The sequence below is a fragment of the Strix uralensis genome, chromosome 2 (genome assembly GCF_047716275.1).
Source record: "Strix uralensis isolate ZFMK-TIS-50842 chromosome 2, bStrUra1, whole genome shotgun sequence".
Taxonomy (NCBI): domain Eukaryota; kingdom Metazoa; phylum Chordata; class Aves; order Strigiformes; family Strigidae; genus Strix; species Strix uralensis.
In genome coordinates this window covers 136,702,479-136,719,237 of record NC_133973.1, presented here as the reverse complement: position 1 = coordinate 136,719,237, position 16,759 = coordinate 136,702,479, and the positions used below count along the sequence as shown (strand labels likewise).

At 38.0% G+C, this 16,759-nt stretch overlaps 1 protein-coding gene across 2 annotated transcripts in view; it reads left to right on the top strand.

Moving 5' to 3' along the window:
- The window catches only part of FCHSD2 (FCH and double SH3 domains 2), a 167,235-nt gene that overhangs the window by 32,392 nt on the left and 118,084 nt on the right, over positions 1-16,759 (top strand). For both annotated transcript variants that reach the window (XM_074860533.1, XM_074860531.1), the window contains exon 3: positions 2,337-2,382. In XM_074860533.1, the coding sequence (XP_074716634.1) occupies positions 2,337-2,382 (46 nt within the window). The remainder of the gene's footprint in view (positions 1-2,336; positions 2,383-16,759) is intronic.

The window sequence follows — 16,759 nt, the reverse complement described above, 5'->3', positions numbered from 1 at the left end:
GTTCCACATATGAAAGTTTCCAGGTTTCCCAAGTTATGAAACTATGATGCATTTATTAGTCAGACTTTTTTTTTTCCTCTGCTCAAAATAATTTTCTCCTGGGAAATTTGTCTACTTCAGTCTCATATTTTTGTCATGTTTTGTAGTATATTTATGGTTGTCATAAAAGGATTCCTTTATAAACTGTCCCGAGGTTAAGAACAGCTTTGTGTTTGACTAATCGAGGGAAATGCAGTCACAAAGCGACAGAGAACACCAGCTTCAAGGAATGCAGACGGCTGATCCTGCTGGTCTTTCAGTATTTACCATTTTCTTCATTCACCAAAACACAGATCAAACACAAATTTAAGTATTGTATAAATTGAATTACGTGCAGCCTTGCCAACTTTTTTGTAAAACCCCATTTAAAATACAGAACAAAATCTAAAACTACTCTAAAATGTTTCTAATTTATGGAGGTGCTACTGTACAATTTATGGAGGTGCTTTCGTCAAGCTGGAGCTTGCAGTTGTTCCAAGTCCGAGATTTCTGTCGGTTTTGCGAGTAAATTTGATTTGCATGGTATTTTGTAATTCTACACTAGGGCCACTTGAATGCTTTTGTTTTTTCTTCTCTAGTGTAAACCTTTTAATGTAGAAGGTTTTTAGGGGATATCTTAGGCTTCCAGCTTGTCACAATTGTTGTTATGCAGTTAGTTTAAGTGGAATTTGTTTTGTATGGGGGGGGGGGGAAACCCGTGATGAAGTATACGGCTCCATATCCAGGTTTTGTGTAAACTGAGTATCCTTAACATTTAGCTCTGATTATATGTTTTCAAGTAAGATTAGCTGAGAATTGGAAAATAACTGCCTTTGCCTGAAGTCTTCCCAGATTTACATTTCAAAGGCAGCTGCTTGTTTTCTTTTACCTTTTCAATATTGATAACACATTTCAGTTATTCCTAGTAGTGGTTTCTGCAGTTATGTACCCTTTTAAAAGGAAAGTAAGTTCTTTCAGAGGGATACTGTGGTTTTTAGATGTTTGCTAAACTGACTGGGATATTGGACTTGGGAACAGGAGAGCCTAAAAAAAATTGTTTTGTAATAGTAGATGAAATACCTCGAATGCTTTACAAAGTAGATTCATTTACAAGCATCTCGGACAACTTGACCTATTCATTTAGAGGTGCTTCCTGTGGCACAGCCCTTTGTACCCACCTGAGCTATACGAAGGGGATTTAGGAAGATGGGATGTAATTATTGGAGTTGGAATATGGCCAGATCTTCGGGGCTGTCATTAATCTGGAAAGAATTTTAAGCAATCGCGATGTGTTTAGACTTTTGTTTTACATCCCGTTGAGGAGACCGAGCCCGTAACGCCCTATCAGCATGTGGATGCTCTTCATGGGTGAAATGGAGTAGACAGGAGTAGAAAGAGCCTGTTCAGAGCTCCTTTTGTTTGTGTTTATTGAGTTAACCTTATTATAGGATGTTCTTGAGGATTTTTTTATTAACGTGTCACCATAATTATTGTGTAACTAATTTAAATAGAATTAGATTTTCTTTTGCTGATGGCGTAGCCTTAAGCTTAGTAGTTTATAGCTTGAAGAAAATTACTCTGCTTTGACTGTTCAAGGGCTAAAGAGGGAGTAGCTTAAGCTATAGAAGAAAGAGCCTTGACACAGCTAGGTATTTGAACCTTCTTCTTGTTACAGTGGTGATAGTGTTGAAACCCTCTATTTTAAAATACGTTGAGATGGAACATCAGGAGCCCCTGCATGAGAGTACAGTTCTGACGTTAATGTGGAACGATGTGTTATGATTGGCACCGAGTTAAGTGGGTTTAATGGGATACAGCTACATTAATGGGTAAATCGGGATATTTCTATGGGACAGCATGGGTTTTAAAGAGAGGCTGTTAGTCTTGTGACTACAACTATGAATATGGCGCGTTCAGTTGCTGTTGAGGAAACATGACTTTTTCTTAAATAAAAACCCCAAATAATTAGGAAGTCCGTCTAGATGCATAAAGCCAAATTCTGTCCTGCGTTACCAAGTTCTTCCCTAGGCTGTACTGGTGGAAAGCTGATGAGCCTTTAAGTAAGTAAATGGTATTTACACTGGTAGTCCTGGGAACGGAATTTGTCCAATAAAACTTGGAAATTTGAACATCACGTATGTGAAGTCCACATGTGCTAGTTGCTAGGCTACTGATATACAGTTGTCAAACAATTTTGCTTTTTTGTTGCTCATTTAACTATAAAGACTGTCCAACAGTCAATAATTTTAAGTAAATTATTGCATTTATAGTGTTTTGCTGTATGTATTAATGGGTTTATATTTTTTTTCCTCTTTCAGAGCGTTCAGTCAGAAGAGAGCTGCAATTGAGAAAGAATATGCACAGGTAGGTTCTGGAATAATTTTAATGTCTATGGCATTGTTCCCTTGAGGTAATTTATTCGTTATCAGATTTTCTACATCGTATGGGTTTTTTTGTTTATCCTTTCCATCAGTTAGTTACTATGAAAATCCCTGTTGGAGTTCTGAATCGGACAGTTTGGCCTGTGCAGGACTTAGGCCCATTCTGTGTTTTCATGGACATTTTGACTTGAGGAAGTTCTTGGGTACAGAAGACATTTTTAACATTTCTTTTTCAAATTTTTTATAAAGTCTTTGAGGTTTTCTCAGAAGTTAGTGTGAAACCTGAGTAAAAAGTAAAATCAGGTCAATTAGAGGGAGAGGAAATGTGTTCTGGCATACTCAGTCCAAAATAAATTTACATTCACATTCTTCAGTAAGAGCAGCTTCCCATTCATCTGAAATAAAAGCGGACAGATTTGGCCTTGTGCTTGTGATCGGGAGTGGAATGAATTTTGATCTGTTTGCAAGAAAGGAGGGAGGATTGGTTTTTCTCCCTTGTTCCAAAATTAGAAAGCACCTAACAAGGGGCAGCTGCCTGCTAATTTACAGTAAAGGCCCTTGGAGTAGAAGTCCAAGTACTACAGATTAAAAATACATTCATTTATTTTAAAATAGATTAAAGGTAGAATAAAATAGAAGTGAGGGAGCTTGTGGAGCTCAGTATATGGTAAATACAACTGGAGATGTGCCTGACGTTACAATTGTTGATGTTGGTTCAGTGACAGAAGTGAAATGTGAAAACACAAGCTGTCGCTAGGATGTTTCCAAATGGAGTTTGTAGGCTGTTGTGTTAAGCATCCTTTCAGTCATCAGTGCTGCATCACCCACAAGTATATAGAGAACAAACCTTTTCAGTGGGCCAGACTTCACTGTCAGTTTATGAAAGAGGGTTTCTGTATCTGCGATGTACACATTTTCTAGTCCTAGATTTCCTGCATGTGGTCTCAGTCCAAAACTCAGCTGAAAACACTTTGTAAATCAAATGAAATTTCTACTGAATTTAATCCAGACGCTCACAGTAGTGCTCTAAGGGTCTGCAGTTATTGGTGCTCTGTTGTTTCATTGTGCATGAATTTACATGAGCATACACTGATTACATTGGCAGTTGCACTTAATTTGATTAAATATAGCAATTTTTCAATGACAGAATCGATATATGCTTCATGAAACTTCAAAGTGTGTATTCTTTAGTGATTTTTGTAATGACATGGTAGAGAATTTAAGATCAATTCTTAATACATTTATCCATTCTACACTGGGAATGTTTTTTATATGCAGAGGCACTTACAGCAGTTGCTGTGTTTAGAGAGTAGTCCTGATAAGTTGGAAAAATAATTACATTCTCAGATTCGGAAGGCTCAGTCTTAACAACTGAGGCTTTCAGATACTTGCATTTAAAACCCCCAACTTTCCAGCCATACAGCTGCATCATTTGAGATTCATTGAATGGCTGCTCATATGAATGAGGTCTTGTGCAATCGCTTCCTTGGGTTGCTGATAAGTGTACAGTTCAAGAACAATGTTGGATGTTTCTTCTTGGGCCTGTAAAAGGATTTCTGTTTTTGAGGTAGTGATAAAATTTCACATAAAGCCTTTTGGTGAGAGAAATTGTAATCAAAATAAGTGTGAAGTTGTATTCATCAACAGTGGGATATTCCACTTAAATCACTTAGAGAATGAAAATTCTCAGTAGTTAGCTTCTGAAGCAAGATTTCTAAACCGTTTCACAGATTCTGTGCAAATGCCTTTTGTCACCTTAGGGAACTCAGAATATTCTAATTTAGGACTTTTTTTGGCAATCTAGGGGGGGGAAAAAAAAAAAAAAAAGGAAGGGTAGACAGTGAAAATAAGTTTCCCAGAACTGATTGCTTTGTTGGTTTAAAAAACTTGTATGCTGATGCACTGCACTTGGGTGCCAAGTTTCTATACACAGAGAGCTTTTGTTTGGAGAAGGAGAACCTGTATAAATGTGAGTGAAACACCATGGTTCAGTGTTTATAATTTATCCCTAATTATATGGTAAGTGGCTTGAATGGATGTGATGAGTTACAGGATCTGTATGTAAATTGTCCTGCGTCTTACTTTATCAAGGGAGTTATTTTACTGAGTATTTTTACTGTATTGTACCTATTGCCACTGAAGTTTTCCAAGCTGTTGTTCTGCTTATTGTCTGTCTCCAGTGGGTTCTTGATTAGTTTTTCTAGGCTGTGCCATGGTAGAAAGGGGAGAAGTATTTGACATATCGGCCCTAGTACTGCAATTCTGCAGTCCTTTCTAGATCTGTTGTGAATACACACTAAGCTGTTTCACTCGTATTTTCATTACTGTATTATTTAATATACACTTAAAGGCTTACTTAATATTCAGAATTGAGAGTATAGAAAGGCTCTCATTTCTCATTAACAGTATTCCTAGTAATAGCATTTAAATTGCAATCTTGTATTATTATTATTAGGTATTCTTCATGATTAATAAGCTTGCTGAAATCAGTAGCTAAGAATACCCTTTTGTTAGGTGAAAGAACAACCTAGTGAATGTCTGCTTTTGCAGACCTGGTAAAAAACTGTTTTACCTAGCGTGTTAAATAGGTAAAATGTTTGCTTTTTTTTGAGATTGTAGTTACATCTCTGCTGCACTTTTTATTATTATTTAACACTTTTGACTCAACAGCAGTCTCGCACAGTCTGTGTCGCGTGCTGGGAACACACAGATGACCTTCCTTGTCATGTTTTGTCATGCTTTGTTTTTGTTTGATATTTCGCTGTCATTGTTTCAGAGTAAAATGTGACTCTGGGCAATCAACGGCGCATCTCTTTGGGTCTGCAAGTAACCTGAAAGAGCTGGAGCTGTGAAACGTGCTACTCGTTTCAGTGCATGCTAATTAGTTGCAAACTGTAGTGCCTCAACTGAAGGCATTGATAATGTAGAAAAAAGGTAGGAAACTCCATTCTGTGAGCTACACTAGAGCTTTAAATTTGAACTGAGGTGCGAGTAGAAGTTTCTGTTCAGATTTTTAAAAAAGGCACTAATTGTTATGATTTTTTTTTTCCCGGTCTGTTTTTTCTGGAGGACAAATTAACATTGAAGAGATGTGTGTGCTCAGTAAAAATATCTTATCTGTGATCTGGAGAGAGTGGACAGGTCACTTGGTGTTGATTGCTGTGTCTGTTGCAATGAGAAACTTGATACATTTAAAACATTTTAAAATATGGAGAGAGTAAAAAGTAGTATCGTTTCTATCCACACATTCCTATCGGCAGCTAGGAGTGAGGTGCAAGTGCATCCTTTGGTGGTGTTTGTATCAATGACAATAATCAGGAGAGGAGCCTTAAAATAAGACGAAATGAATGCCAAAGACAAAAGCAGCCTGTCAGAGCAGCAGACGGAGCGAGAGGAGGTGGAGTGGAGAGAGGAGCAGGAAAGGCAAGAGGAAAGGTGGATGTAAGCAGATAGATAGTATGATTGCCTTTACCAGCTTCTCACCCCCTGAGTGTCTCGCCAGACTTGCAGAAACACTTATTTCAAGACATCAGACTATGCGAATACCTATTTTCTAGAAAATTGCAATATTCCAACAGCCATTTTTGTGTATATCTAATGTGTGTCTATACGTTATATATAAAGCAAACAAATTATACATCATACTTATTTATTATATATTTTATATATCTAAATAATATTTATAGGCTGCAGTGCCCAAATGGTTGCTTTATTTTTTTTTCCCCTTACTGTATTTTCCTTTGTTTAAAATCAGAAGATAGAAGCTGACTGTTTCTTCTACCATCTTCTGACAAGGATGCGAGGCTGCTTTCCTTAAGATACAGTGGCCTTTTAAACAATTTTTCAGTGGATTAAAATTCTAAGGGTTAAAATCAGAGATTTCCCCCAATGTCTTACTAACTTGTGCTGTGGCTAATTTTTTTTTTCTTTGTTGTTCTTGACCATGTAGTACAATGCTTTGCAAAGGTTAACTGATTTATCCTTATACTGTGAAGGCTGGAAAAGTGGTATTATTTTCTTAATAAGGAACTGGAGAAATTTGAGTGAATTTTAGCCTGCATAATATGGGTCTTTTTGATAGAATGGGAACTAGATCCCTGGTCTTCTGAATATTTTTAATTTTTTTTAAACAGAAGCCTTTGGTAATTAATGCAAATTTTGCTTCAGCAATAGAATTCAAATCCTTTTTCTTCCTTTGCCTTGTAAAATACTTTGAGGTTTATAGATGAGGAGACCTGTACAAGTATTTGTAAAGTACCTGTGCTGGCATATTAGGAAGAGGTAAGGTGTGCTTTAGTAGATCACAGACAACTTTACTGAAAATCAGATTGCTCCACTTGTAGTAAAAGTAGACTCTTTCAAGAAAGGAAAGTAAGGTGCTAGGTAAAGTACTTCTCTTTTGAAAATATACTGCCTTATTGCAATGTGGAAGTATTAAATGTAAGAGCAGGAGGATGGCAGACACTACACAAGAAGAGCAACAACATCTGTGAGGCTTGGGGAAGGTGCTAGCGAGCTCTGTGAATACAACCATTTCAGCGTTGAATGCAAGTCACCTGGATTGATTCAGAAATCCCACGTGGCAAAACAACTGGAGCTTGGCAAATACAACCTTACCACAGGTTTGGAATCAAAAAAATTTCTGGGTGAAATGAAGTCTTCCCTCTGACTCAGCAGTTAGCTATCCCCTGGGGCGTCAGTAAAAAAAAAAAAAAAAACCAACCTTGAGGTGTCTGCCTTGAAAATCCCACAAGCAACTTTCTATTAGTTCATTCCCTGCAGTGTGGACAGAACGAGGTGTTTTTTCAGCCCAAAGGATACAGAAGGTTACTGTACTGTGGCCTTACAGAGAGCAGGAAGAGATTGTAGACTTTAAGGGTGGGTCCCTGACTTGGGGACAAACAAGCAGCAGCCCTAGGTTGACTGGTCAGTAGCCTCTTTTGTTAACCCATGAACTTCAATTATTTGTTTCTTCCTTTGAGGATGATGTTAGATCAACTGCTGCAGTAAATCTCCCTCTAGAGTATTTCTGTAATATTTAAGATGTTTGTCTTGTTTACCTTTACGGCTGAAATCGATGGCTTTTGTAATCAAGCATTTGTATTTTAAAAATACCTGTGAAATTATCTTTCGGGGGGGGGGGGGGGGGGGGGAGTTGTGTGGGGTGTGGAGAAGATGTATTTTTAAGCCTTAGGCATACTTTATCTCTTAAGGAATTAAGAGCTTTGACTTCTGTACTCCAGATCATGTGAGGAGGGGTTTGGTTGGTAATTAGCACGTATACAGAAACTGTTTTTTTTTCTCAGGCTTATCTTTTGAAGAAACTTGGCTACCGTTCTGCAGTTTCTCTGCAGAGAGACTTCCGCTTGTAGTAAATGAGTAGACTATGTGGAAATTTCTGTACTGGGCAGTGAGATGAATGGTTGCTATAGCTGGATGTATTTGATAGCAGTTAATTTGAAGACAGCAAATTATTTTGAAATCGGTCTGTGTATGTATTGTATTTTCAAACTTTCTGTAGGAAACATTAGGAGAAAATCAATGAAATATTTTTCCATAAGTGAGCTCACTGCATGTCTGCAGGTGCTGGCTTTATCATTGCTGTCTATTTTGAAAGACAGACAAAAAATTCTAAATAAAATCCCTTTAAATTTCTGAGTTTTCTTTATATAATCCTTCTCTTGAGATTTTCAGTATCTTTACTGTTTTAGATCTCTTTAGAAAGCCACATCCAGCCTGGCTCACACTGGCTGTGTGAAGTGATCCTGGAGGCTTGAGGCGGTCCACGTGCATTACCCAAAAGTATGTCAGTAGGTTTGAGGTAGCTTTATTTTGCTTTATCAGTAGTATTGCATAGCATTTTAATAATCTTTCAGTGGTGTTTTTTTTTTTTAACTGGATATGAAAATCACATTTTTGTCCTCCAACGCTGGGGAATGTTCTCCTCCCAAGCCAGAGCTGTGGCCTCACCATCAGAGCCTGGAGGGAGACTTTCTGCCTGGCCTTTATCCGGCTTCAGTCATTTCCCGTAGGGGCTGTGTGAATATGGCACCTCCTTGACTTAGGAGAGTTCATTTCTTACCTGTACAGAGATAACAGCTACTGAAATCTTACAATCCAAGGTCTGAATTGAATTTTCTCTCTTTCCTGTTATAGGAATTTCTATAGGAAACGTCATCAGACCCACTGAAGCTTTGTCTGTGACTTTTTATTTTGGATGTTACTCCCTTAAGCCTTGTTGGCACAGCTACTTGGGGGAGGGGGAAAAGCTGTATCCAAGAAACCTCTGGATCCAAATGCAAAAATGCCAGAGCCATTCAGGCCTATTCCTGCACTGAGTGATATTCCCTCATGGATACTTAAGGGCTGTGAGGCTCCTCTGTTTCTCCCGCTTTGGAATCTTGCTCTGGTTGATTCCATCTGTCATAGGAAACCATGTCAGGCAGGTTGGCTTGTAAACATTCTGTGCTTCTTTCTGTAGGTGTCTTCCTGCTTCAGGGATAAAAATATTAAAAATTGAGCAGGTTTTTCTGGGAGAAAAATAAAAGTGGGGAAGAAAAAAAGTGAAGAAAAGGTGTCGGGGTCACCATTAGCCAGGGTCCTTATTTCTCCGTGAGGGAACAGGAACGACACAACTCCAATATGATGATCAGATTGTCCACCTTTATTTCCCAATCCTGGTTACATTTATATTCTACTAAGTTCCATACACGCACTCATCTATCTTCTAGTAGGCTACAGGTTATCTACACACGCTGTTCACGTGCCTCTACAAGCATTTGCATTGGTTAATTGCAATTAGTACGTAAAGCCCAAAACTTGCCAAAAACTCCCTTATCTCATACCCTGTTTTGCTCAGACTTGTGTGCTTTTGCTGACCACAGGTGTTTCTCACTTATCTGCTATCTTGTGTGTTTTTGCCAGCCTTATTTTGCTGGCCTTGTCTTTGTCCTTGCATTCTTCTGCCTGCACTAACTTCTCTCCAGCGCGGCCCAGACTCCTACAAAAAGGTATGCTCTTTTATTAACGCTAGGGAGGATGTAGAGCCTTCGCAAGTACCTGATGCTTTCTGGGAGGTGATGTCTTTGGTTGACATCCATGTCACCACTGACACTTGAAGCACAGGCCAACCTGTGAGAGTTCTTGCTTTCCTCCTTCGACCTCCAGCAGCCTTGCCTGCGGTCATCTCTTCCTCCTGAAGCGCTTTGTGCCAGGCATGCTTGATGTAAGCCTGAAGAACTGTGTGAGAATGCCTTCTGTTTCAACTTTCCTAGTTTACCAGTGACTCAAATTATTTTTGTGAATGTTTTGTCCTCTTGGTTAGTTACTTCCCTACTGATTTTTGTTCTGTTTAGTTGATGAAGGCACAAAATAATAAGAGTCTTGGGCAGGTGCGTGGAAAACTCAACTGAAAGTGGCTTAAATTGATGATTCTTTCGACAGTTGCATTTTGAAGTCTTAGTTACTGGTATCTAGTGTTGTTTTTAAATTAAAACTTCATTAGGTACCAAGACAAATGCTTCATGAAAATGTGTTGCATCTACCTCATGAACGCATTCTGGATTGGCAGTCTTTGCATACCAACCTATGGCTCCATTCGCTGTGATACACCGAGATATGAATCAAGTGGAAAAAATGGGGGGAAATGTTCAAGAGTGGTTCTTATGAAAACATTATCCATTTTATTTTTGCAAAAAGCAGAATCCGATTGGTACAAATACTTATTAAATAGTGTTTTCTTATATGAGGAAGAACATTTCCTTGTACATTTATCTTGTCTTCTGATATTCCAGCACTTAACAAAAATGGAACATCAGTGGATCAACAGTTTTCTCTTTTAAGATGTGAGTTTTATGGACATGTTGATAAAGTCTTTTTCCTCGTTAATGTCGCACATTCTCCATGGTACTAATGTTCTGGTTTGTGTTAAAACATAAGCAAACTGCTACTTTCCAAGTACAGGATGTAGATATCGATCATGTTTGCTCTTTTAAAGTCCATTTATAAACTTAATCTCCACACCTGACAGTGGGTGTGTATTACCACTTCTTCCTACTTCTTGTCCATTGTTCCATCAGCCAGCAGAATTTTCTCTGTTCCAGTTTGAATTTCTCAGTAGCCTTTATTTCTTCTCTTTTCCATCTTGTGTATATTTTTTTCTTAAAGCCTTCTGCATGAATTATGACTTTTGTTTAGTTATCTGACAAATTTAATTGTCCCAGTCTGTCTACATTTTTGCTTGTTGTTAGTTTTGCTCTTTTTTTCTTATTTTGGAGTAATTAACTTCTTTTAAAGAGCTAGAGAGAATTGTTGCATATCTTTGATACTTCCTCTGCTTACACAACTTAGGTTAAAATCAGTGATCTACAAGGCATCCCTGCTTTCCAGTCCAAGAATTTAATAGTCTGTGTTTGTCTAAATGAAGATCTAAATAGTTGTCTTGGTGTGTGCTTTCATTTTCTGTTTTATAAAAAAACCCTTATAAGTTAAGAACCTTCTTAGGTTTTACTTTCTAGAGGTGTCCCGAAGTTAGTAATAATGCTCAAATAATTTTTCTGGAAAAAAAAAGTAGCTTTCAAGTGTTGACTTGGCAAAATAAGTTGGTTTTTATTTAATTCTGTGCCATCATTTAGTTTGTGATATTTCTTCAGGGTAATCCATGGTGATCTCTAAAAGAGCTTTGGTTTCATTCAGTTAAGGTACAAAACTAGGAGGGAAACCTGTTTTTCAACCTGGACTGTGAGAAATATATATTAATGAGTCATCACTCTTAAGTTTGTCTTCATTCCTTGCCATTTTCCTGAAAAGTCTCGTATTTTGTGTGGAACACATGTATGCACACGATTTCGGATACACCTGGAGCCTGGATTGTTTTGTTGGTTTGTCTTAAATCTCAGCTCGACAGGCTTTCCATTTTTCAGGAGAGGATCCGTACCGCTCCCTGGTCACTGCCCGATGTGGAGATCATGCATATTGATGACCTGGTTTGGTCCGTTAAGCCACGATGCTGCATAATACATCAACAGAACATACTGGTTCCAGAAAGAAAACACCTGCTTGATACTACCTTTGTATTATATTCTCCTATAGTTGAACACCATTCAAAACACCAGGATATCAATAAGAGGTTGAAGAAAATGAAGTGTAAGACTTAGTAGCTATTCATGCCATTCTTTCCAACAAAGCATGGAGAATCAGTGGCCGTGAACGCTACAAAGACGTGATCTGCTCCATTTCATAAATGGTTAAGAACACTATTGTGGATTTTAGAATAACTTGTAGAGACAAGTTTGACAAATCAGGTGTTATAATGGGATTATTGATACTATTCTGCACTTGTCACAGTTCAACCTCTTAGTGCACGTTTCCCTTTTTACCGCAAAACAAGAAGCTCTTTAGAATTCTCTATATTAAATGTCCGTTTAACATTTAATATAATATACTTTGCATGCAACAAAGACTATGGGTCTACGTGTGACATTCCAAACAGTATTATCGGTGACCTTCTCTTTTTATGTAGATTTTACATTCAGTCGTTCGTGTACTTTTTCTTCTCCGAGAAACACATGTCAGCACTTAAAGCGGGGGAAAAAAGGTCAGGTATCTGATTTAGGTCTTGTCTCACTGACTGTTCTGTTCTGTTAGATGAAAAATTAAAATGCCTTATACTGAAATATTTGTCCATTTAAACAGAATTTTAAAAGGCAGCCTTTTAAAAATGCTAAGCTATCTGCTACAGTTTTTATGGAATTCTTTAGGTTAAAATAATATTTCTCTAAGAACAGAGGTGGACTGTCAGCTTCTATTTTCAGTGAAAACATCTAGTTCCTTATAAAGGGGTTGCTAAGCTTAGAATTATGCTATTTCTACAAAGAAAGCCCTTCATAAAGAAACTACATTTTTTGCTGAACTGATGCAAGCAGATTTCTCTTAGCCTGCTTTTAGCTGTTATTTTTCTTTCCAATTACTGTGCTCATAAGCATCCACTGCCTGGAATCTTGATACATGTAAGTGCTCTACTTTCAGATGAAAAACTTTATTCTAAAAAGCTGTTCATTTTTACTTGGTCTTTCAGTTTTAGTGAACCAGGCAGTGTATCTTTCGGTCTGTGGAGTTATTTGTGAGCTGCTTCTGTGTCTTCTCTACTGTAGGTTGTGTGTGTTTTGGTTCTTTTTTTCTAACTACATCAGCATTTCAGCTTTTTTCAGATTCCACAAGAAGTGCAACTTCTTTTTTCTAACACGTTCAATCCAGTCATCCTTCCCAATATCTGCTTTTCTCTTTCCTGTGATTTAAGAGGGCAGGCTAGTCACAACTCAATGCTTTAAAAATAAACGCAGTGGAAACTTTGGGCCTCCAAAGTAGTAGCAGTACCAGCACTGAGTCATACACAGCAATATGCTACCTAGTCTTTTCCACCTCTGTTAGGCTTCCTTTTTCATGTGTGTCTTTTCACATATCTTGGCCTGGGTGTGCAAGAGGAAGGCTGCTCTTTATTTCCTAGCTTTCCATACGAGTGTGCTTCGTACACATCACATACTCATCTCAGAGTTACTTAAGTCTGGCTTTATGTCACCCCCTAATACAATTACTATGGACCTATTTATTCTAAACCTTAGGAATGACTTGGGAGAAGGGAGTGGGATATGTTTACTCTACACTTTGGAACATGTAAAAAATTACTACTAAGACAAGGCATACAGTTTACAGTAAGAGAGCCCACATCCTATTAATAATTCTGGGTTTTTTTGGAAAAAAAAGACGATTATTCCAACTATATTTTAATGGCTGTTTGTTTCATCCTAGTTCTCATGCCCTTCCTTCCCTTGATCAGAAACTAGTTCCTACACCCAAGGGGATGGCTGGCAGGATTATCCCTGCAATGTTTCTGGGGTGTGGTAAGAGAGGAGGTGGCTGAAGTGGGGAAAGACGAGGAAAAGTGGACCAGAAAATGTATTGGAATAAGGTGTCTGGGTCAGGTATGTAGTGAGAACACTCCTGAGAAAAACTGGAATGGAGAGCAGGCAGTGGTGGTGGGTTAGGTCAGGAATGAAGGTGGTATCATGGCTGTTAAGTCGTCCCTCTTTCAGTCACAGTCGTGACTGCCTCTTCCTGGGACCTTTGAGTACTGGAGCTCTACTTCTACTCTTTAATTTTAGAATCAGGATAATTTTGGGTGGAAGAGGTTCCTGGAGGTTATCTGGTCCAACCTCCTGGTCAAAGCTGGCCTAACTTTAAAGTTCAGTGAGGTCACTTAGGTCCTTATCCCTTTAGGTTTGGGAGATCTTGAAGCACAGAGATTCCCAAACCTCTGTGGGGCTGTTCCACCATTCAGGAGCCCTCATGAAAAACATGTCTTCATTCTTATGGCTGTTTGATAGCCCAGGCCCTACCCAAGCCACTTCTGACCATTTACGCCCCTGCTTTTTCACCGTCCCCTGGTAATGGCTGTGCCTTCCTTTCCACACTTTGTTCTCTTCCTGCCCTTGTTCTTGGCTTTTGGGCTGGTATCATTTCCTCAGGGGTGGAAATGCATCCTGGTTTGCAAGCCACTGCTGGAGATTTCTGTGCAGAGATCTACAAGCTGTCAATACGCCTATGAATGCTTTGGATGTGTGTTGTGGGGTTTTTTGTTTGTTTTCTTTTAAATCCCCAAAGTTTCTAGGTAAGAAGGCAAATATTTGGTGGATGAGCATCCCCTATCATCCCTTCCTCATATTTTCTAGCACACTGTAAGCAAGTCAAAAGCCATTTGCCTTTTAACTTTCTTTTGTCTTCTGTTTGCATTTATGCACTTTCTCAGTTAGCCCTGCATTTGTTCTGGAGCCATGAATTTTTTAAAAAATCCTTTGTATTCCAACGTAACACTGCTTCTTTACCTGATGAGCATGTTCTCTGTTACAATCAAAAGGCCATAATTTAAGGAAAAACAACAATCACTGCATTGAATGAGAATGGTACTTTGGAAAGTGTAATTAGAAGGAAAACGTTTGTTTAAAAAAAATAATCCATGCAGAAATAAAGGTGTGTAGAGTTTCATTCTTTGTTTGATCCTGAAGTTCAGCTAGTTAATTCAGCTGATTATTTTTTCTGCAGTTCATCTAGTTCAGCTGGTTTTCAAATGTTAGGCAGACAAAGATAATTTGTAAGACTTGTTTTTCCTTTCTTCTGTGAGACTTTAAAGAAATGTTTGATTGCACCTTCTGCACAGTAACTAGAGTGGGTTTGGACTATGTATGACTCCATGTATTTTAGGTAGTGATATTTCTGAGACGTTATTCTTACTTTTCATGTTTCTCAGATCATGTTACCTTAATTTTACTGAGGATAAGGTCTCCGTTAGTTTAAAAAAAAAGCTTATTTAACCCACTGTGCAATAATTAAGATACATAAATTTGTACGTACGCTGTTAAAATTCCTGAACATACTTTTACAGGAGCGGCCTGTCATCCTTTCAGTTCTAGAGCAGTCCCTGACCCCAGTGATCCAGATTTTATGCTTGACAGCAGTTTAGTAGATGAATGTAAGGTAAACTGGGCAGACCTTCCTGGCTACTAAAGCTGTTTGTCTTAGACTGAGGATTACTTTAAAGGGTACAGTAGATGTATTCTTAACTATTTTTAAAAACTATACTCCCTTCTTTCCCTTTGCAACCTTGGAAGTTATGCTTTTAGACCTGTGCAAACCAGAACGTGTTGACAGCTAAAAAAAAGCCAAAAAAACCATGGAGAGAATGTTTAAGTCAAATCTACTGTAAATGATTATTCAGTATAAGACCCTACATAGACAGTAGTTGACTTGTTCAATTTCATACAGATAAAAGGCCTTTTATCAGCCAGTCCTGTCTACTCTCCCAAGAAAGAGGAGGGAGAAAGGAAACGTAAGGTTACTCAGGCCAGTGCAGGAGAGGAGTCCCAAATGGCAGCTGCAAAGTAATAAAAGATGTGCTGCTAATCTGACAAAGATGTGCTAGCAGCAAAGAAGTCTCTCTATATGATCTAGGCAAGTGAGTGTGTGCTGCTCTTTGTATGGCTTACTCCTTTGGTAAATATATAAGTAAATGTAGGATGTTTCTCGTATTGTGGAAATAAAGCTTATTCTTCATGTCCGCTCTGGAGCTACAACTGTGCAACCCTCTTACTGACTTGCATGCTTTATGATAAAGATATGGTATATTTATAAACTGTAGATGAGAGGCTGTTACATCTTCTTATTCTTTAGCAGTAATACGTAAGCTTTCACTTAAAAATAAAGTGATTTGCCCACATTTAAAGGAACTACTGTAAAACACGAACAAAAAGTAGGTATCACATCAGCTTTTAGATCCTAGGGCATTATTTCTGATAGTTCACCAAAAAACAGCTGTTGCCTCAAACATTATTGTTGTATTCTCAGGTCTGTGTGGCCAGCAGTGAAGCTCACCTCAGCTGAGTCATTCCCTTACACATTGTTTTAGAAAGAATAAATAACAGTATCTTAAAAGCTTGGTGCTCTAGTTTTTTTTGTTGATGCAGTGCCAAAGATCTTGAAGATGCCAGTTTAGAAGTGTTCGGGGGGGTTCTGTTTTGTTTTGGTTTTTTTTTTTTTTTTTGGTTAAATATAACTAAAGTAGTGGTTTGGGTTTTTTTTTCTTTTAATACAAAACTAACAGTGATGAGGGGACATGCTGGCCAGCCAGATTCTGGAAAAAATAAGTGGCCTGGTGTACAGTCCGTATAGGTGATGTGTTCCACTTGTTGATTGGGTTGACGCTATCACTGAAATAATAATAATTAAACAAAAAACGCTGAAGTGTTGCCTAGAGCACTTAATGAAACTTCAGTACAAGTCAACAGTAGTTTGCTACTTAGGTGAAAGATTTTAACCAAATCATGAAATATTGGGCAAATTCAACAAAACTGTTACTTGCCTTAGCTGTAGAAAATTGGGATCGATGTAAGTATGTGTCTGAAGTACAATACTGAATTGAAGCCAAAATGGGGAAGAAATTTGCATTATGGCATCTATTCTAATTGCATAAAACTCACGTGGGCAAATGAATCTCCTGATTGCAAATATGAAATAGTGGGAACATACTGTGGGTTAGTCTCTTGCAATTTCAATATAAGCGGCACGGTGATTATTTTCTTAACCTCTGAAACTGTTGCTGACTTCTCTTCATTTAGTTGTGTTCGTTGGTTTGTATCCCCTTAGCTGCAGCAGTGCGTGTGCTTGAGAAACTGGATAAGCATTTTTCAGTATCTTCCATGAAAAATAAAAATTAATCTGTGCAATAAGCTTTATATTGGGAGATTTCCATGTATATTAAAATAAATGAACTCTGTACTTATATTGAGCAAACATTTAAAAATACAGCTTGA